Below are 22,895 nucleotides of genomic sequence, written 5' to 3'. Positions count from 1 at the left end.
CCTTCCTCCAAGTGGGCTACCAATAGTACTTCTTTACTTTAGCTTGAGTTTTTGCTATTCCTGGATGACCTTCCACCAAGGAATCATGATAGTTGGCGATGATCTGGTTTTGTAGTTTCTTATTCGAAATGTACAGTCGCCCTTGGAAGTAGGGTAGATCGTCTTTAATGGTGTATCGGTCTCCTTTTCGAAGCCATTCCTGTTGGGCAGATTGATTCATCTGGCATCGCAAGTTGGAATGTAGATCGTTCAGACAGGTTGCCGCGACAATCATATCATGGACCCGCTCTTCAGGAATGATAGCCACAGGGTCCAGTGTAGTGACAGCTTCCTTTTCCTCGCTCATGCGGGACAGGGCATCCACTTTCCCATTACGAACTCCTGGTCTATAGGTAATGACGAAGTCGGATTCTGCAAAGAAGATGGCCCAACGAAGTTGGCGCGAAGATTGCGCTTTAGCTGACTTTAAGTATTGTAGGTTGCAGTGATCCGTGATGACAGTGACTGTATGTCTGGCTCCAAGAAGATAATGTTACCATGCTTTAAACGCTGCCTTGATTGCTAGCAATTCTTTGTCAGTGATTGTGTAGTTCAATTCGGGAGGAGAAAACTTACAGCACCAGAATGCCACGGGGTGCAATTGTCCGGTTTCCGTTGTGACAATACAGCTCACATTGCTTTGTTAGAGGCATCAGTTTCAACCACATATGGCAAATCTGGTTGCAGGTGTCATAGAACGGGTGCTGTGGAAAATGCTCTTTTTAGTTTCTGAAAGACTTCCTCAGCCTCTGGAGACCAACAGAATTGTTTGTTTTTTTGCAGAAGAGAGGTAATGGGATGGACGATCTGAGAGAAACCGGGTATGAACCGACGATAGAAGTTGGCGAATCCGAGCACACTTTGTACTCCTTTTGTAGACAGCGGTGAGGGCCATTGAAGGATAGCGTCCACTTTGCGTGTATCTTTGCAAATACCTCGTGGTGTGAGAATAAAGGCAAGAAATTCGACCTCTGTTACATGGGAAAAACACTTCTCCAATTTGGCAAATAGTCGATATTGCCTAAGCTTTTCTAACACTGCCCGGACATGACCAATATGCTCTTCTTTGGAAGTTGAATAGATGAGAATGTCATCAATATATACACGTGCACAAACGTCCAGTAATTCACGGAGCACGTCGTTCATAAAAAACTCGAATGCCGCGGGGGCATTACATAACCCAAAGAGCATCACCTGGTATTCGTAGAGACCATATTTAGTACTGAACGCCGTCTTCCACTCGTCTCCTTCTTTGACCCTTACAAGTTGGTAGGCCCCTCATAAATCCAGTTTGGTGTAGATCTGAGCGATTTTTTTTTACCTGATCCAAGAGTTCTGGGATAAGTGGTAACGGGTATCTATTCTTCATCGTGATCTGGTTTAGTGCTCTATAATCAATGCAAGTTCTTAAGTCGACCTCCTTTTCAGGCACGAAAAAGAGCGCTGAGGAGGCAGGTGATTTAGATGGACGGATGAAGCCATTGGCTAGGTACTGGTCTAGGTAAGACTTTAGGTGTTGGTTTTCCTGCTCAGTTAGAGCATAAATATGACTGCAGGGTATCTGGTCTCTGGGTATGAGATCAATTTGGTAGTCGTAGGACCTGTGCGGAGGAAGGACGTTTGCTTGTTATTTTTAAAAGACATCCTGGTATTCTAGGTATTCAGGTGGCAAGGAGCCAGTGAGACCCAGTACGATGTCCTTTCTTAGTCTTCGGGTTTATGGGCCTTTCAGCATATCAGGTGTCAAAACAGTCTTGGGGAATGGTCCGAACTCGTTTCCGCCAGTCAATCTTAGGGTTATGGGGCTCCAACCAAGGCATTCCTAATATCCTCTGGAACTGAGGAGCACCAATGAGATCGAAGGTAATGTCAACTGGTGGCCGTCCTGACACAAGAGCTTGACTTTTTCGGTATAATGTGTTACTGGGCCAGATGAAAGTTGAGATCCATCTACCGGTGTGACATTTTCCGATTTCAGCTTTTGCAGCAGAGGAAGGCCTATCTGGATAGCCAGATCTTGGTCAATGTACTTTCCCACAGCTCTGCTGTCAATGTATGCTTCCAAAGCATGTACTTTTGACGGTTGCTTGTGGTTTACCAAGAGCAGTGGAATGACTAGGTGTGAGGTCTGTACAGGTTCATTTTTACAGCTCGACAAGTGGACCCCTACGCTTGCCGGCCTTGGAGTTTTCCGAGTCTTGTTCTCCTTCTTCGTCTTTGTCGGTTGCTCCGACTATTTTCCTGGGTGGTTTCACCAGGCATTTTCTAAGAAAATTGCCTGCTTTCCCCAATACAAGCAGAGTTGTTGGTGTCTCCTTTTGTCTCGTTCTGCTTTGGTGAGAGGATTCCGTAGTCCCCCAAGTTGCATGGGTTCGGCCTGTTCATGTGACTTGGGTGGATTATCACGAGGCCACACATAGACCGATCACCCTTCTGCCCTAGTTCGATCCATCTTTCGATCCTGCAGCCTGGGATCGAGTTGTACAGTTAGGTTGATGTATTCAGCACAGCCCTCTGGGGGATTTACCACTTCAGCTAAAACGTCCTCGAGTTCTCCACGCAATCCACAGTAAAAGAGCATAGTCTTCTTCCCATCTGTCTAATTTGTTTGAGCTATAAGACGATTGAAGGATGCGATGTAGGTTAACAAATCCTAATTTCCCTGTCTGAGTGACAGTCATTTGTTGTCCAAGGCCTGTCCTTGAGTGTGTTGTGCAAACAATTTCTCCATTTCATTCTGGAAACCCCCTAGGTCTCGAAGCAAAGGATCATCTTGATTTACCAAAGGTATAGTAGACCTGTTTGCTGCACTGCCTCCCAAAAATTAGAGTATGAACGCCACTCTGGCTTGGTCATTGGGAAAGGCCCAGGTCTGCACAGAAAATGTAAGCAGCATTGGTTAATAAATATGGCATACTTGTTGGGGTCGCCTGTGAAACATTCAGGTGGGGCCAGAGGAACTGCTCCTGGAAGAACCACCTGGACTGGTGGACACTGTTGTGGTGTGGGAGTAGGTCCTGGCAATGGAACCTGCCCAGCTTGTGCCTGGAGTAAATGTCTTTCCAAACCATCAGTACGCTCTCGTTTCACAATAAGGTCCTTTCTCCAGCATTGGATCTTTCATGGATTCACATGCTTAGAATATTCCCCGTCGTCAGGCTGGGAATCCCCGGTACATTATATAGACCCTTTCCCGTAGGAAAACTTTTTCAACGCTTATGCGTCCTCTCCACCTCGTTTTGTATCATGCGTGCCCGCGCCGTCAGGACGCCATGATATAAATACAGGACCCGCCCCCGCGCTCCCTCAGATTTCAACCGTCTTTCAAAGTAGTGGGATCCTCGTGGTTACTGCTAATCGGAATTAGGTTGTATTTTCTCTTCGGCGACGTTACATTCTGGAAAAAATATGTCCGGAAAAGCTTTATTTCGTCCTTGTGCGACATGTGGACTCAAAAAAGTCTATGAAGGTGATGCCCACATGGGTTGTATCTACTGTCTCCACCCGCACCACACGGCGGATACATGCGAGATATGCCAGGGTTTCTCCAAAAAAACCCTTAAAGACCGGAAAAGAAGGTTGGTCGACTGGCTTAACGACGGAGTGAGTGCCTATCCGGCATCTGAGGTTGGCTCCACGGCCTCTTGGAGCAAGTCTGAACCTCCCTCGAAGAAGGTGCGGCCTGTCGAAAAATGCCCTGCGGACAAGCATACGGGGAAGCATGCTGGGTCTTCCTCATCACACAAAAAGTCCTCCTCCTCCTCATCCTCTAAGACGGAGAGGCAAGCGGCATCAAAATCCTCCTCAGGGGACCGTCCTAGGTCTTCCGTGAGTCGAGACGCTTCAGCAGGGAAGTCGGCAACGAAATCAGCTACGAAGTCTAAAGGCTCGGTGCCGGCTACTTGCTCGTCGACCCCGGTGTCGCTGACGATGCCTATTACTATTCAGGCAGCAGCGGTGGGGATTCCTTCGTCGACGGTGACTCAATCTATGGCCTGGCAGCCAGAGGTTTGTGACCCGGCCCCCCCTGAGATCCTACTGCAGCCAGACACGGCCTTGTCGGTGTCGTCGGTGGAAGGAGAAGGTGGCATGGTTATGCAGCCGTCGGACTTGGGCTTACGGCCTTCCAATACGTCGACGACGAGTGCGAGTGGGGGTGTGGTCCCTCTATCCTCGACGTTGCTGACCCCCCAGACGGTTTTGTCTCTGGATGTGCTTAATACACTTCAGAAGCTCCTGCAGTGTCTGGATACGCAGATCCCTCAGCCTGGCACTTCATCGCTGATATTTTCTGCACCTTCCGTCGACGAACAAGCTCAAGCAGCTCGCTCGCCGACCAAAAGCCCGTCGGCCTCCCAGGTGGTGAAGGATCGTCCTCGAGCGCAGGAGAAGGGTGAGCTATCGGAGTCCGATTCTATACGAGGTGACTCAGGGTCGGACATTTCCCCGTCACCGTCGAGAGACCCAACATGGAATTCGTATGTAGAGGTAGAGTCTACGAGGAGCCAGGCACAACCATCTCCTCCGGATGATGTGGGAGCCTTCCATGCAATGATGGGAAAAGCGTGTTCCGAGTTCGGCTTAATTCCTGAGGAGCAAAAGAAAGACTGTTTTCTTTTTGATCACATGGGTCAAAGGAGGAAATCGGTATTTGCCATCCCAATCCTGGACCACGTGTGGCAAGAAGGCCTCATGATGATGCGTCATCCGTTCTCGGAACCGGCTATTAAGGGGCCTATTGAGAAAAAGTTTAAAGCTCCGGAGTCCACTCCAAAATATCTAACATCACAGCCACTGTCAGACTCTGTGGTATCGGCGGCAGCGGCTAGGAAGGCCAGAGTACAGCAAAAATGTTCAACCCCACCAGAAAGCGAGGCCAGGAGGCAGGACGCCTTTGGAAAAAAGGTGCTCTCAGTCTGCGCCACGACGGTAAGAGCAGCCAACTCCTTGGCGATTGTATCACGATACGATAGGGAGATGTGGCATAAACTAGCCCCTATCCTAGAACATCTGCCGGAAGAACATCGAAAAGCAGCCATGTTGCTAGTACGCGATGGTGAGGAGGCCTCGAACCATGCATTTAATATTGCGGTGGACCTAGCAGAGTCTGGGTTCAAACAAATCAATCATGGCGTAGTACTACGTCGACAAGCGTGGCTCAAATGTACTACTTTTAGACCTGAAGTCCAATACAAAGTCCTAGACATGCCATGTGAAGGAGAACATCTGTTTGGAGACAAGGTAGATGAAGCCTTGAAGGGGATGAAAGAAGACACGGATACCGCTGGGTCTCTCGGCGCCCTGCAGACAGGTAGAAGTTTTCGCTCTTTTCGCCCCTTCAGGGGTGCTTCCGGAAACTCCCGCTTTGGAGCCTCTAGGGACCGTGGATTTAACAGGCCCTCATACTCCTCACAAGATTACAGACGGGCATCCCAGTCGGCACGTAGAGGCAGAGATTATCAAGCCTCCAGACGACGCGGCTCGGGTCCCTCGTCGACGAAGGACAAGCAAACCAGCAACCAATGACGGCCTTCGGAACGTCCTGGGGGGTCGAGTCTCTCATCATATCGACCAATGGAAATGCATCACCACAGATCGATGGGTTCTGGACACGATTCGCATGGGTCATGCGCTGCAATTCAAAAACAAGCCTCCAAGTCTTCCGCCAGTGTTTTCGGCCCAGCCCCACCTTCGAGTTCTAAGACAAGAGGTGGCGCTTATGCTGCAAAAAGGAGCGGTAGAACGGGTTCCTGTGGCACAGGAAGGACAAGGGGTTTATTCCCGGTTCTTCGTCGTCAAGAAGCCAAATGGAAAATGGAGGCCCATTCTCGACCTGAGGGTACTCAACAAATGGCTAAAGAGCTCAAAATTCAAAATGCTAAAGCTCCAGGAGGTTATCAGGTCAGTGCAACCCATGGATTATCTGTCGTCGCTAGACCTTCAGGACGCATATTTTCATATCCCAATACGTCCACGACACAGGAAATATTTAAGGTTCGTCGTCGGGCAAAGGCATTTTCAGTTCAAGGTCCTCCCGTTCGGTCTCAAGTCCTCCCCCAGGACGTTCACCAAGTGTTTGGCCCCCATAGCGGCCCATTTAAGGAAGGACGGTCACCACGTCTATCCCTATCTAGACGACTGGCTGGTCAGAGGTTCGTCCATGGAACAAACACGAAACAGTCTGGGGGCCACAATGTCCCTCTTACAGGAACTGGGCTTCGCGATAAGCCTTCGAGGACCTTGGTCTTTCTAGGAGCGGAGTTTCATACGCACACAAGCCTTGTAAGACCATCCAGCGAAAGAATACAGAAGCTACAAAGCAAGGCGTCGGAATGGAGATCCGGTACCAGGGTGTCGGTGCGCAAATACATGTCCCTGCTAGGGACCATGTCATCCTGCATTCCGTTGATAAACAACTGCTGTCTGTTTATGAGGCCTTGCCAGGAATTTCTAGCGGACCGTTGGGCGCAGAGCCAAGGTCGCTGGTCCGACAGACTGGTCATCGACGAACAACTGGTACAAGCACTCTGTTGGTGGAGAGTTTCTACTCATTTAACGAAAGGAATGCCTCTGGTGGAACCGGAGTTCCAAAAGACGGTGGTGACGGATGCATCGCTGAGCGGATGGGGAGCTCATCTGGATACGTTACAGGCACAAGGCCGGTGGTCGTTACAAGAGTCCTCCCTGCATATCAACCTGCTAGAACTGAGAGCAGTGCGGTGGGCTCTAGAATCTTTTCTTCCTCAACTGAGAGACTCTGTGGTGCGTGTCATGACGGACAACACGACTACAATGTTTTACCTAAGGAAGCAAGGAGGAACACGTTCCAGGTCCCTGTCGATGGAGGCACAGAAAATCTGGCATTGGGCCCTGCAACACAACATGCTAATCTTGGCGTTCCACCTGCCAGGTGTGAGAAATGTGGAGGCAGATGCCCTCAGCAGGGAAATGAACGAAGTTCACGAATGGGTGCTGAACGACCAGCAACTACAACATGTATTCAAGAAGTGGGGACATCCTTCCATCGATCTGTTCGCGACGAAGGACAACAGGAAATGCCCGCAGTATGCAAGCAGATGGCCTCAGCAGGGCTCACTGGGGGATGCGTTCTCCTTCCCATGGACGAACAAATTCCTGTACGCATTCCCTCCATTTCCTCTTATCCGGAGGACTTTGCAATGGATCCTCAAGTACCCATGTCGGGTGATTCTAGTGGCCCCGTATTGGGCCAGACAGGTGTGGTTTTCAGACCTGCTGCACTTAGCGGCGGCGGAGCCAATGAGGTTCAGGAAGATCCCCAACCTTCTGTCTCGACAGGAGGGTATCGTTTGGCATCACGACCCGGACAGCCTCAAGTTGACGGCCTGGCTCCTGACTTCGCCGAATTTGGCCAGCTAACGATTCCGGAGGAGTGTCGTCGTATTCTGCAAGCGGCAAGAGCACCTTCCACAAACACTTCATACTCGTACAAATGGAGGAGTTTCTGTCAGTGGTGTGTGGATCAACCAGATTTGGTTCCGCAGTCGATTACGCCGGAACAGCTCCTTCCATACTTGCTGTTCTTAGCTCAAAAGGGCTTATCGGTGTCGTTGATAAAAGTACACCTGGCCGCCATCTCCAGGTTTACACGTCAACGACATTCCGCACCATTATTCAGCGACCGCCTGATTAAGCACTTCCTTAAAGGTTTGTTCAGGAGTTTCCCTCCCGAGAAGAGATTTCCTCCGGTGTGGAGCCTCAATCTGGTGTTAGCGTCTCTTATGAAACCTCCTTTTGAACCAATGTCATCATCGTCTCTAAAGTTTTTGTCGTGGAAATTGGCCTTCCTGGTGGCCATCACTTCAGCCCGACGTATTTCGGAAATCCAAGCTCTAATGGTAGACCCACCATACTTAAGATTTTTCAAGAACAAGGTGGTCCTTGCCACTAACCCACAGTTCATACCGAAAGCGCCTTCAGTGTTCCATAAACATTCCTCTATTGTCTTACCTACGTTTTTTCCAGAGCCATGCTCGGGAGCGGAGCGCACGTTACACACATTAGACGTGAAAAGGGCTCTCAAGTTTTATCTTCATCGCACGCAACCTTTCAGGAAACGAGGCAATTGTTCGTGGCCTATGGTTTGGGTGCTAAAGGCAAAGCCATTTCAAAGCAAGGACTGTCAAGATGGGTATCGTCTACCATTTCGTACTGCCATTCCAAGGCTGGGAAGCCTCTTCTGCGACGCCCAAGAGCTCATTCAACTAGAGCGGCGGCATCGTCGACGGCGCTGTGGTCTGGAGTCCCTCTGGGGACATCTGCATGGCGGCTACCTGGGCGGCTACACACACTTTTACCCGCCATTACTGCCTGTCACAACAACATGCCGAAGATACTCGGATGGGACAGGCGGTGCTTCGACACCTATTCCAATAAGGTAAGCCCCGGTTGAGGGGTTAGATCTTGTTGCAATTATGATTGAATATTGTTTGTTTTCTATGTTAACAATTGCTGATGGGTACACGACCATAGGGAACGGGCATTGTGAGGAAAGTATGTGAGTTTGCATGCACGCCTCCTCTTTTTTTGGATGGTACTGCTATGTAATCTATTCTAAGCATGTGAATCCATGAAAGATCCAATGCTGGAGAAGGGAATAGTTTCTTACCTGTAACTCCATTTCTCCAGCATTGGTATCTTTCATGGATTCACATGCGCCCGCCTGCCTCCCCTGGGCATGCAAACTGGTTCCCCCACTACTTTGGGGGGCCGAAATCTGAGGGAGCGCGGGGGCGGGTCCTGTATTTATATCATGGCGTCCTGACGGCGCGGGCACGCATGATACAAAACGAGGTGGAGAGGACGCATAAGCGTCGAAAAAGTTTTCCTACGGGAAAGGGTCTATATAATGTACCGGGGATTCCCAGCCTGACGACGGGGAATATTCTAAGCATGTGAATCCATGAAAGATACCAATGCTGGAGAAATGAAGTTACAGGTAAGAAACTATTCCCTTCTTAAGGCAATGGTTTCCTGCCTGGAAGCATGAACTTCAGCCCCTAATTCACCCAAAAGTTGGGCCCAATAGGTCAGTCTCAGAGGTATCCATAACGCCCAGGCAGAGATTTGTAGTGGCTTTGCGTTCTGTTACGCTCACCTGGTCTCTACGGGGACGTTGGGGCACGGTTGCAGCCCTCCCAGGAAGTGGGACCCCCCCGATCTGCTTCCTTCCGCTGCAAATAGTCTGTGGGCTGCTGTGATAAATTGGAACCCTGCTCCTGCGTAAATATGAGCGGACATAAGTTTACTGGCCTGCGAGTGAATTCCCTCTCAAAACCTTCCTCCCATAGTGTGGTGAGCATGCATCGTCCCATTAAGGCTCACCTGTAGATCATTAAGGGTGAACTCTCTGTCCTGCTACTTCTGGCAGGGGCGCATGTAGAATGAGGACCGAGATCCTTCACTGGTCCTTTATACGTGGTGTCCAGTCCAGCTGCAACAATTCCACGCCTTTCTGTGTCTTGTTCTCAGCCTGTTGTCCGCTCTGTAACAATGTCCATCTTTCTCCCCACATAGGTGTGATTATGGTCCAGCAGAGAAGCAGAGCCCGAAGTGGCTCCAGATGAGGAACGGAGGATCCCGCGGCGGGCCGGCAGAAGGGAAGCGCAAAGAATTTTGCATGCGTGACCTTAAACTGTAGGTTCGTATGTCTAACCTTGTCTTTTGTCCTTTTACAGAGTCCGCCTTCGTGGAAGAAGAAGATGTCGTGCTGCGGAGTCCAGAGCTGGAGTTCTGCATGCCGGAGATGAAGATGATATCGTGCCCTGAGCTGAAGTCCTGTGATCCAGAAGAGTAAGAATGGATGCCAGGCTCAGCGGTGATGGATGCAGGTGTAAGCTGACTCCACGAGGTAAGCGCAGGGGCAGGAGACTGGATTCCCAAGGTAAGTGCTAGTTAACCCAGGCGGCGTTGAGCTTAACGCTGTATGCGAATCGAGATTAACGCGAAGCGTGTGCCTTGGGGTTGGGCTGGCTTTTATAGATGAGCTCTTAAGGCCACGCCCACTAGCTCAGTCCTGCTTGCCACACCCTTCCACTCCTTGAAGTTGCACATGCAGCTGAAGATAGAAGGCCACACCCGGACTGGTTGCACACAAGTGGAAAGCACTCCTGCCAATAATAAAGAGAGTCTTGCTCATGTTTTTCCATGAGCCTGGGTCCAACCGGGCCCCAATGTATAAACATCCCAAAGGGACGTGCATGAACCATGGTGCCCCTTGCTCCCTCCACCTGATGGTGCCACTCCTGTGATCCTGGGCAAGTGGCCATGACACGTACTAGGCGGTAGTTCCTTTATAACATTTTCTATTCCTTCCCTCGTAATGGGTATCTCTTGACTGTCCCTCTCCTCCTTATTTAGTTTAGGGAGACAGATCTCTGTCAATGAATCCTGTATATCCCCCTCTGTAATTTCTGTATACAAGTGAGTATAATAATCATAAAAGCACTTGTTCACATCCTCTTGGGTCTCTCACAACTTTCCATCCGGTCATTGCACTGCTCTAATTGTCTGCCGTGTGGTCTCACTTTTATATAACCAGGCTAGCAATCGTCCTGGCCTGTCTCAATCTGCATGTTGTCTCCCAATATATTTTCTGTAGCTCCATTTACCCAACCTTTCCCAGTGTTCTCTACACTCCTGTTGTAAGCGGAAGACCTACTGAGCCTCTTCTAAGGACCTTGTTCTTGTTCGCATTATGGTTTCTAACCTGTTTTCTGTAAATCCTGCACTATAACATTTGCATCCCTTTCGAATTAGCTATACCTGCTCCTCTCACTACCACTTAAAAGGCCTCCCACAGTGTATCAGCTGAGCCTACGTTACCCGTATTGTACTTATTCTTTCACCTCATGTCTCAAATGTTCACGGAACCCTTTATCCTTCAGTGCCTCTACCCTAAGTCTCCACGTCGGGATTCTAGCCCGGTGGGGAAGGACCTGCCAAGTAACGAACAGAGGGGCATGGTCCGAAAGGAGCCAAGCTTTACACTCAGTTTGTGTGAACCTGGTCAATGATTCCTCCCCTACAAACACATAATCCAATCTCATATATAAATTCTGCTGGGCAGTGTAGTGAGAATATACTCAGTCGTGCGGGTATCGTGTACTCCAAACATTGGCTAACGTAAAAGTGCTCAACAACATATTTCAAGGCTTGGCTGCAGGGGTTGGATGAGTACATTTATCATCTGGTCTATCTTTCTTTGGGTCTAACGTACAATTAATACCCCCCCCCATATCAACGCACAATCCCTATATGGACTAATCTTGAGATATAGAGATCTAAAGTAAGCCGCTGTATCCTCATTTGTGGCGTACATATTAATAATACATATTTCCTTATTTTCCACCAATGCCCAAACAATTACCATTCTACCATATTTGTCTAGGAAGGTTTGAAGGCTCTTGAACGAGCCTGTAGGCGCTACCCATATCAGGACCCCTCTAGCATACGCTGAGTATGTTGAGCCCAGGGTCACCCCTTTCCGTTTCTGTGCCAATGTGTCTGATCTATCTTTGGTTAGATGAGTTTCTTGCAGCAGAGCTATATCTATTTTCTGGCGCATTAAATATGACATAGCCCGGGTTTCTTTTAATATAACTGTTTAGGCTCCTCACATTCCATGTTGCTATCCTAAGTTCATCCATATACTTTGACTGGTTCTACACTCCTCCCATTTCTGATATCTCTGCCTTCAGCTCCTTGTGTGTATTCGTAGGCCAACTTCCCCTTAACTGCCCCAACTCCTTTCCCTCCCACCTCCTCACCTGTTCCCAACATTTGCCAAGCTCCTAATCTGGATCTCAGGCATCCCCACATCTCACTCCTGTCCTGGCTAATGCCGGTATCGGAGTGCTGCAGCAGGATACAGAACTACCAGTATCCTGACTACTCTAAAGTAATATGGATGATAGTGTGTTTCCCCGCACTGCTCAAAAATTAAGCAGCACTTGTGCATCCTGCATTTAGCTAATAATGAAAAAGACATTTGCTTTTTAGCTTAAATGTCAATATTGGATCATTACATACTGGCCTCTATGCTGCCCAAGTGTACATTATTCAAACAATACAGTTTAATTAATCACTTCCACTTCCTGTCTGTTCTGCCTTCTCCATCAGCATATTCAGTGTGTCCATCCACTTGTTCACATCTTCCGGGGTTTCGAAAAAAACGGCACAGTTCTTAAATAGGACCTTCATCTTTGCTGGATATAGCAACATGTATTTAAGATTGGTAGCATGTAACCTTCTCTTGACCACTCTGTAGTTCATCCTCTGTTTTTGCACCAAAAACCTATGATCTGGGTATGCCCTGATGGATGTTGACACTCGGTTGATCATTCGTCCTTTTCGAAAATGTTCCATGATTCTCTCCCTGTCTTTGTAATTTAATATCTTGTCAATGATCGGTCTGGGTGGGGCTGCGGGTGGCGGCCTCCTTGTCAGGGCTCTGTGCGCCCGTTCAACTGTAAACCCTTGGGTAAGCGATCCAGCTCTTATTTCTTGCACTAACATGTCTTCAGTGTAATATGTCGGGTTCAGACCTTCCTCGCCCTCCGGATGCCCAACAATCCGTACATTATTTCTCTGTGCACGCCCCTCTGCCGCTTCCGCTCTATTTGCAAGATTCCGAACCTGTTTCTTCAGTATGGGGACTTCATGGGAGTTTTTGTTGCAACTGCTTGTATTCACTTTCACTTCTTTTTTAGCATCCCTTTGCATTCTGCTAATGCTTTGATATCCTGCCTCAAGAGGTTCACATCGATGCTAATTGCGTCAATTTTAAATTCCATTGTAGATTTCAGCTCTGCTATGGCTTCTAGTATTTGATGATCAATCCGCTCAGGAGTTGTCCCGTCTCATGTCTCTTGCGCTGTTGACATCCCCCTTTCTGTCGTTTGTGCAGGTTTGGTAAATACCTCAATTAACGGCTGCTTCTCCTTGCACTTGTTGGACTTGGACGCCATGTTGTGCCACCTTTCGCTTTAGTTTCCACTTCTGTTTAGTTGCACGTGGTGCTGTCGCTTGACTGTTTAGATGCTGTGTTGGCGGAGTCTCTCTGCTATTGTGCCTGCAATAGTTGTGTACACTCACTTTTCCGGGGCCTGTAATTGTTACTCAGCTTCACACCTATTCCGGCTTTCCTGGAAAATGTCCTCCTTGGCCAGAGTTTGTTTTATTGTCTTATTAGTCTGGTGTTACCTTATTTTTCCTGTGCATCTGGGCACCCAATGGGTGTTACTGGATTGAGGGTGGCGTTATGGACTCTGCTGCACTACACAAGCTACCAATCTCAGCACAATACCTGTGTACCTCCCTGTTTTGCCTTATTATTGTGATACGTTTCGCTGTGTTCTGGCGGATATTTCCACTTCGTGTTTGTCACTGGTCCTAGTAGGCCCTCTATCTTGCATGGGTTGGGCTGCCGTGCATCTCCCCAGAATCGCAACCAGGTTTTAATAAGTTGCTGATCTTCATCCGGTCAGTACAGGTTGCCAATTACTTCCCAGGGATGGCATTTTCTCAATCTTGTTATTGTTGCCCATCTACTGATGGATTTGCCTTACAATGGTGCTGTAATCTTGCTCAAACCATGGTCTAATACGGCGATCCTCCGCAGTCTTATGTGATGACAATGCCACCAGTGAATTTGGGAATCCACTGACTGCCATTTATTCACACAAGTTTGTATTTTCACACTCTGTTGTGCTCTACTGGAGCCTGTCCAAGCTTCCGACCTGGGGTGTCCGATGTCGCTATACGGCCGCCGTTTATAGGCCTGTACCATGAGCCTCAGTATAGCTCTTCCTCCTGTTTTATAGCCGTGTCCCGTTGGGCCGTGCTGCCATATCTCCTCTGGGGCACAGCTGCAGCTCTTTTCCTTGTGGTGCCTTCCCTCATCTCACACATCCGGGTTGGAACAGTCACTTAGCTATCCGACGAGATAGTCTTGTTTTGTGTCATCATCTGCGTGACTGACTCTTTTGTTTGGTGAACTCGCCCCATGTTGTGTATTTACTATGTTGCAATGTGCATAGGATTCCCTTTGCTCTGATGCTTCGTCAGTTTCATTTTCAAGTGCTTTCTTGTGTTGTCTACTGTTACGGCTTTAAGTGTTTTTGTATCCCGTACACTTTGCTTGTAAAGTTACACCGCGCCATCCTCTGCAGTCTCTGCTAGTGCACCTCTCCCGTTAGACCTTCTCTCGCCATTTTTTTTTCGTGCTCCGTTATCAGGTTTATCCTCGTTGGTGTACAGACAGCTATATACACCACCCCCTTCTTGCTGCTCAATCTGGGTGATCTGTGAGATTACGGACTTCTTATTTAGGTCTGTCCGCTATATGGGGCCAATCCCTTAGTAACAGTAGCCCCTGTGCCAAGGTATGCCACCCCAGGTCGTCCGTGTGCGCATCACCAGTTAGGTGCAGTCCGCCAGTCCGTCCATTATCTTTAATCAGCCCGCCTGCGACTACTCGTTTTGATTCAGTATTCCTTCAAGGCTGAAAACTCATACAGTCTGTCATCTCTGTGTTGCGTTAACTTTCGGATCGCTACATGGCCCATTGGCACTATCCTCTGTCCCGGGTATGGCCGCCATTTTGTCTCACTCATGGGACGTTGCTTTTCTTCTTTTGCACGTAACTCCGGGCCAGCACTTGAGTTCAGTGCGAAAGTACAAGCATACTGTTCCTTAGATATTCATGTAGCTGTAGCTTCAATATTACTCGAAATATACTATTCCAATCATCTGTTCACGTCAGCATAGTTCAGGATCAGCAGGAGCACCGGAGAAACACATCCTATCGCATGGCTCTGTAGCTCCCCAAACCCCCATTGCAATTAAAGTTGCCTGATCTTTCACCAAATCATTTAGGGTTTCATATAGTTTTTAGAAAGGGGCCAGAGAAATTGCGACAGCCGCCATCATAGTGTGTTAGTGGGTCATTGTGCGACAAGCCCCCAACTCGAATCGGCTCATCCATTTGGGATAAAGCCTTCTTTTAGCGAGCTCGCACTCCAAGCTGAACAACGATCGGACAACTCTCGCCTTCTGTCTGGTGTCAGGGTCCTATTTTCCCATTGTGACTCGGGTGGAAAGCATTCCTCATTCGGTATTTCAGCGAGGCGGAAATGAAAGTCACCAGTACTGACAACAGAAACATAAAGCAGACTGCCCTCGCCACAATCCAATGCAACACTCTGCTTCATTCCGCTTCTCGCTCCGAGAGGCGGGAAGGAAGTCACCAGCACAGACAATAGAAATGGAAAGCAGAGCAGACTGCCCTCTGCACGATCCACGGCAACACTCTGCCAGTTTTAATGTTCCAAACATATGTTTGTAATATGTTCCAAATATTATTTTATAGTGAGCGCCTTTTGTTTGTTTGTTTGTTTGTTTTATTCACTTATAATGCGCACAAACCCGAAGGTAGCCGGGCGCAGCAGTACAGAGAATGCGAAGCTTAGGTTGCAGGGTGGGGTCATGGGATACATACACTGTACAAATACAAAATACAAAATATAGATGCAAAATATCACAGGAAGGCAGCAGTTGCGGTATACATGCAGAATAAATACAAGATATGCTCAAGACAATCTATGTACATCTTCATCAATATCAATATTTTGACATCTTCATCAATATCGACCAAAGACAAACCCATCAAGCACCATCAGAAAAAGGTGACTTGCATTATACATACTTTGCCAAATCTCATGTTAACATTTATAAAGGAAACCTAGAAAAATGAGGCACCTTCCTCAAAGGTCATAATCCTTTTTCCTAAAACATCCAGGCAACTTTCAAATATTGGTTATCTGGTGTACGTGTACACTTCAATCCAGCACCTTGTCATTGGCTAGAGCGATCTATGATTGTTTTTCTGTCTCATGCTGCACTATATTACTGACGTGTGGAGGCACAGGAATTCCCGGCTAGCCTAAGCAAATTGGGGACATCCTGTACCGAGGATCATGGGGGCAGGAGCCTGCGATTCCTTGCTGACAGCTCGATGTTAAAAGGGGGGGCAGAAGCGGCCTCCTATGTATCATGCAGACGAGGACTGCCTGAACTAAGGATTCCAAATGCTGGGTACTAAACCCCATTGCCCGTGAGTTACTTTGATTTTCATCTATGCTCTGTAAACATTCATGTTAACGTAAAGTCCTCTGTGCTAATACAAACATATTGTGACGAAGTTGGACTACCCCCTTCGTCACCAACACAGGGTAGCTGCCTTGCCAGGGTTCCAAAAGCAGAGATTTACCCTTCATTGAGGCAGTATATGGAGGACGCTCCATCACGGCGTCTATGCCCTGACCTAAGCAGTGCCATGTTCAACCGTGCCATCCCTTTACAGTCAGCACACTATTTGACGGCCTATATGCAGGTTGAAGAAGGAGCAACAACAAAAGCCAAACCTTTGCACAGGGGGCTATTACCCGTCAGTGTGTCTTGGCTATTGCCAAAACATATGAATTTTGAAAACCTGGGTAACTAAAGCATCCCCAGAATGCCAGCCCCCCACCCTGTGATGTGGGAGATCAGTGGGAAGAAGGTCATGATCAGATGACAACACCTGGAGACCTTCTCAGACCAGCAGATGAGTCTAGTGTTTGCCCAACTTTCTCTGAAGCAAACAGGATAAGGAAGCTCTGTTGAGGGACATCAGTGTAGAACTTAATACTGCCTGTGAACCTGGGGAAATGAGCCAGGCACCAGCAGTTAACCAGGCACAAAGGCAATTCAAACCCACCACAGAGCTATGATGAAGGCAGAACCTCTGCAGGGAACAGTGGTAGTAGGAACCATTCTGGCATTCAACCAATGAAGAGAAGCCTCGCCAGGGGCTAACCTGAGTAGAAGGTCACTGCATTTAAGAGAGAATAGGCCAAGGCAGGAGCCTGTAAAAGCAATGGCCACAGATCACTTTAGTAAGAAAGTGAAGGGGACCCTAGTCATCATACTGAACTGGGGTGCTATGTACCTGTTCAGGAGGCGGTGTCCCAGACACAATCATTCTGGTGTGGATTACAAGTATACATAACAAAAAAAAAAATTTGTAAGGGAAAAACAGGTCTTTATAATGATACTTTTCTATGCAATTAATGTGTATGCTACCGGAATCCCTAGGCAGAACACCACCCTATCCCTTTAGGGGGTCCCTGTCCCTAGGTCAGAGGTGGTGCTCCGCTTATCTAATAGGAAAGAGGAGAAGAAGGCTGTCCCTGCATCTACAATGTATACAGTTAGAACACTTCCCATTGGCTAAACACAAAGGGGGCAGTTGAACCAGGTCTGTTCTACCTCCATGAACATTTCGTGGAGGAAGTATTTCCTTAAGGCTCAGAGGCCATCTCGTTTTTATTCACCTTCCAGGAAGTGTGTGCACAGTGCGCTGACTGAGTGATAATCTGTGGTTCAATCCAATAATCAAAAATCCATATAAATGGATGGACAAGGCGATCCTTCCAGACTCATCAAAACTATAGGTCCTGATGAAGGTGGCTAGAGTTACCATGTCATTGAAACCGGCCGACCACCTAGAAGGACGATATCGCTGAAGAAATCGGTAATACGGGATTCAAGTGATCTAACTGTAGCAGAGGACATACTCTCTCCATTCTAGTTAATTGAACTTTTAACCTTTACTGGTTTACCTTGTTATTCCTCATTGGGTGTATGAAAAAAGAAAAGAAAAAAATATTTAGAAAGAGGGCATTTAGCCATACGCTCTGGTAAACTAGTATGCATACATATATTCCGAAATTGGTTTATGCATATGGATTTTTTATCATCGGAGTGAACCACAGATTATCACTCAGTCAGCGCACTGTGCACACACTTCCTGGAAGGTGAATAAAAACGAGATGGCCTCTGATCCTTAAGGAAATAATTCCTCTACAAAATGTTCATGGAGGTAGAAGCAGACCTGGTTCAACTCCCCCCATTTGTTGTTTGCCAGTGGGAAGTGTTTTAACTGCATACATTGTAGATGCAGGGACAGCTTTCTTCTCCTCTTTCCCATTAGATGGGCAGAGCACCCCTTAGAGGGATAGGGTGTTCTTCTGCCTAGGGATTCCGGTAGCATACACATTAATTGTAAGAATAGTTTTTCCCTTACAAAGTGTTTTTTTGTGATATAACGGATAACCTATGTAACACTTAAGGCTGTTATTTACTCTTAATGAGGTGCCCTGGTTGTTTTTATGGATTACAAGTAGCCAGCATGAATTTATAGCCCTGAGAAGAAGACTGAGTAAAGAAGTGACTGGTTGCTATGTCTGTGTGGCACTGTGTTGAGTAATGGGACAGCTGGGACCTATGTACCCTAAACTGTGTGCTGAGTGAAGAAGAGGGTGGGTGCTATATCCATGCGAGAGTGAGTTGTGATCCAAAGGTGGCTGAGCATGATATCCTCGAGACTGTTTAGTTATTTGGAGAACCTGGGGAAGACCATTGTTCCAATGCTAGAAGGATCATTAACGCATTATTATTTAGCCCATACTGGCACATTTATCTAGTTCACGCCCATGGTGGGGACCCACCTTTGTTTATAGATGAGACCCAGTATCCCAAAGGAATTTACTCCAATCCCTTTCCAATTATGATTTGCAACCAAGGAACAATGGAATGTCGCAGATCTGAGGACATGTTTAACAAGGGACGCCTGACCCCCTCCCCTTCATAGATCAGAGACCCTGGGGAACATCTGCATCCCAACCGTAGACTAACCCGTAACACTTTAGTTGTCCTATCCTGACAATTATTATGTAGCCAAAATCCTGGTATGTTGTGGATGAACCCCTTGTCCCTATACATGTTTATCTCAGCCCTATTCTGTGTGAGAATATCAAACAAATAAAAACACACTTCTCAAGTCATGTGGTTCTTATCATTGGTGAACAGTGCTTTGTCTTGGAATGTTTGGTCTCCCTGTGATTTAATGCCATTTGTATTGTAACATGTATGGTGGGATAATGCATACTTTACATATCGTCCTGTTGTTTTATGTCAGTCTGCGATGCATGAGAATTTTAGAACTGTGCAGGGTACATCCTTGCCCAACATATTAATTCAGACACTCCTTCCTCGCCCTGACCACTGCCTCTCTCCCCACCCACACAATTCCACTCATTCACCTCCCTCCAATAACCAATGCCCCTAATACCCTTATGTCTCCACTACAGCCCTCAGCCTCCTCCACTCTCAACACCCATCTCACATTACCCTACATCCGACTGCCAAACCCTACCACACATTACCCTACACCTAGCTGGAACCCACGTCTCCCATTTCCCTGAATTCAATTTACCATCTTCACTGCAAACTGCAACTTCAGACCGCCCCTAAGGTAACTCCACCTTTCCCATAATTCACACATCCACAACATCCCAAACCCTTCCATTCCCCGGATCTCCTTTTCCAGCTACTCCTCCCACATTACTTTTAAGACCACATAGCTATTTGTCAACAGGGCTGGTGAATTAGATAACCCCCAAAACAGACCTGGGCATTTTGGTATGGGCACCTGGCCTAACTGCACCAATAACAAAACACATATATGTTTGTACACCACCGCAGCAAACGCATACATCGAAGACATTGGAAGAGTCTATAGATATCCTACCCACCTGCCAGAGCCACTCCATTACCTACTCCACAGACCTATACTGTGCTATCGTAATCACAGTCCTGCACATCACTGATCACACCAAAAGAACGTAGGTTCCACAAAATGATGTAGACAGCAGAGGTGTGCTTCAAAAATCCATGTAATATAACATTACACCACCATCACCACTCTGTATCACCATTATTATCCTATGCACCGTCCACATGACCCCATGTCAACTTTTCGCCAACACCCCAACATGACATTCCACTCCAACATCATCCACTTCTGTCACTTCCATTAACATCTACATCACCACCATATTCCATTTTACTGATATCATTGCTTGCCCCTATCCACATGCCTCAGCCCCAAACTACACTGTGCAATCAGACCCTCGACTACCCCCTACAAAACCACATCACTCAAACCTCCCCGTCTAATTATGTCCAGAACTTCTGTAGCCAGCTAAGACACCTCATGTCTTAACTCATCCCCCCTGCCAACTTCAATCATGCTTGCAACGTACCCCTACCTCCCCCAACCCCCACTCACACTCACCCATGCATTGCCATCTCATATATTTCTGCCAGTGACCACATTCTCACGCAGAACCTACAAATATCTACCCGTTAATAAGAATTCCTGACCTACCCTCCTTAACCAGCCATCATTACCCTCATACAACAGGATGCTAGAGCACTCCAAAGTTATCACTCTGTCAGCATCACTCGCATTCACACACGCACTTCTTCTCCGACCCCAACTCCACCCCAATTTTCACCAACCTAATATCTCCCATCTCTCACACTACCTCACCCCCAGCACAACTTCGCATTTTCACTACCCAAGAGCTGGAGCACATGAGACACCACACACAACCTATCCATGCCACATGTGCTTACACCAAAAGTCATCAAACGCTGCAAACCAGACGAACTCACGACGACACCCAGACATCACAGAGGCGTTACAGCCACCTCACGCCAATATGTAACGCTTACCGATCAATGAGGAACGTGCTAGAAAAGATCCTCACCCGTTGTAAAAGGCCCTTAAAGCCAGACTACCCTGCGTCAGGCGACCATGTTTACCTACCACACGTCACCTCACGCCAATATGTAACGCTCACCGATCAATGAGGAACGTGCTAGAAAGGATCCTCACCCGCTGTAAAAGGCCCTTAAAGCCCGACTACCCTGCGTCAGGCGACCATGTTTACCTACCACACGCCACCTCACACAAATATGTAACGCTCACCGATCAATGAGGAACGGGCTAGAAAGGATCCTCACCCATTGGAGAAGGCCGACTACCTCCATCAGGCGACCATGCTTACCTACCACACGCCATCTCACGCAAATATGTAATGCTCACTGATCAATGAGAAACGGGCTAGAAAGGATCCTCGCCCATTGTAGAAGGCCCTTAAAGCCCGACTACCCTGCGTCGGGCGACCATTCTCACCTACCACACTGATGAGCATACTCGCACTTACACTGAAACCCAGGTATCATGCAAGGGTTTAATGCCCGACTCACCTAAACCAGCCAGCCATAATTAGCATCCATTGAGTGTTGGGGAGGCAGCAACAATGCTCCCTCCTTTGGGAACCTCTCTCAGAGTAGCCCTCCTCAGGGAGTACATACAAATGGCAAGAGCTGAACTTCACAAATGTTGCATAACATAACCGCACAGAGAAGGCAAATACTAACTTGCCCTATCAACAAAATAAAAGCGGGCAGAAGGGGGCCAGACATCATAGTAAACATAGTGGAGTTTCTGAAAAAAAAGACTACTTTCCATATTTCTAGTTGGGAGTTCACTGGGCACTAGTTAAATAGCAATAACCTGTATTTCGTAAGGTGCGTGTGTTCTCTGTGTTTCCTATTGTGGAAGCAGTGTAGACAGTCTTGTGATGGCTCCCTCTAGGTGCAGTTATGGTTTCGATAGGAGGTAAGCACCATTTATTGGGAGGTTGAGGGATTTGGTTAATGTGATGCTGCCAAAGTGAATCTGAATTGCTTCGGATGCAAAGTACATATTTTTATGTTGTAAAGATTGGGGTTGTCAAAATGTTTTTTTTAATTTGCCTGACAGATGGTTGCTCAGTTCCTTTATGCTCAACATCCGGGCTGTATACTTCCCTTATATACAAGAACATGACCAGTCCTGTCTACACAACCTTGAAAGGGGTAAGATCTCTTCTTTGCTATCAAAGTGCTCTCCCATTAACCTCAAATGTTTTATTTTTATTTTCTTGAGCCCTGATATGAGACGCATTCATTTGAAGTTGGCGACCTTCTTGATGTCACCGCCTTTAAGGTCCTCCTGTAGCCACTCGGAAGCCGCAGGAGAAAACGCCATCACCTTCCAGTCGCCCATCAGTGGTGTGCCACTCAACCCATCCTTGCTGCCCCAGGCATCCTCATATTATTATTGTTATTTTTTACAATATCTGTTTATGAAGGTTTCATAACGTTTCCAGATAAAATGCTCGCATATTTGCAATGCCATGGAAGGCAGACTGACGTTTGCAGCAGCAAACATGTTCCTCCAGCCCCTATTACAAAGTGCACTGCATGGGGGAATCTACCTGGTGGCGATCTAAAGCAGATCATAGCCAGTATTTCCTATGGGGTTTGACTATTTGGGGGGATTGACTAATTAAATGAACAAAAGTAATGCGTGTGCCCTGTTCTTAACAGTTAAGAATACCTAACATACATATAGGCAGAAAAAGCAATGTCAAAGCCAACAGTTTGGGCTTTTTGTGTAGGCATGTGATGGGCATTTGCAGGGCACTGCCATAATGGTACTACCTGGCTATCAGATGGCAACAGGTGGAAAATAGTGGGTGTACCTGGACAGTCCATGGGAAATGCCTAATACCTATTCACAAGCCACAGCGATTATCTTTGCGGATGCTTGTTCTTAACAGGAATTCATTGCAAGGAACAGATGTATATCAAGTGGCTGAAGACACACTCCGTGAAGGCATTTTTGTACACCAGTAACGCATGTATGTCTGCAATTAAACCATTAGCTCTCAGCAGACTGCTTAGAAATGACTGACATACCAAAGGTTGGTGTTACTGCTTGATAGAGCTAGCTCAAAGAGATCCCAGGATGGTGTGTTTTGGGCGGGAAAGGGCAGGTCGTGTTTGCGAATGGCTATTGTGATTAGAAAGGGCATGGG

At 47.4% G+C, this 22,895-nt stretch overlaps 1 protein-coding gene across 1 annotated transcript in view; it reads left to right on the top strand.

Moving 5' to 3' along the window:
* Window positions 1–22,895, top strand: part of PLEKHH2 (pleckstrin homology, MyTH4 and FERM domain containing H2) — a 1,974,292-nt gene that overhangs the window by 785,097 nt on the left and 1,166,300 nt on the right. Inside the window, exon 9 of the mRNA XM_069608462.1 lies at window positions 21,797–21,891. Coding sequence (XP_069464563.1) covers window positions 21,797–21,891 — 95 coding nt within the window. The remainder of the gene's footprint in view (window positions 1–21,796; window positions 21,892–22,895) is intronic.

Source organism: Ambystoma mexicanum, chromosome 4q (genome assembly GCF_040938575.1).
Source record: "Ambystoma mexicanum isolate Mex_15411 chromosome 4q, UKY_AmexF1_1, whole genome shotgun sequence".
In the NCBI taxonomy this organism is placed as follows: Eukaryota; Metazoa; Chordata; class Amphibia; order Caudata; family Ambystomatidae; genus Ambystoma; species Ambystoma mexicanum.
This window is presented reverse-complemented; position numbering and strand designations above follow the sequence as displayed.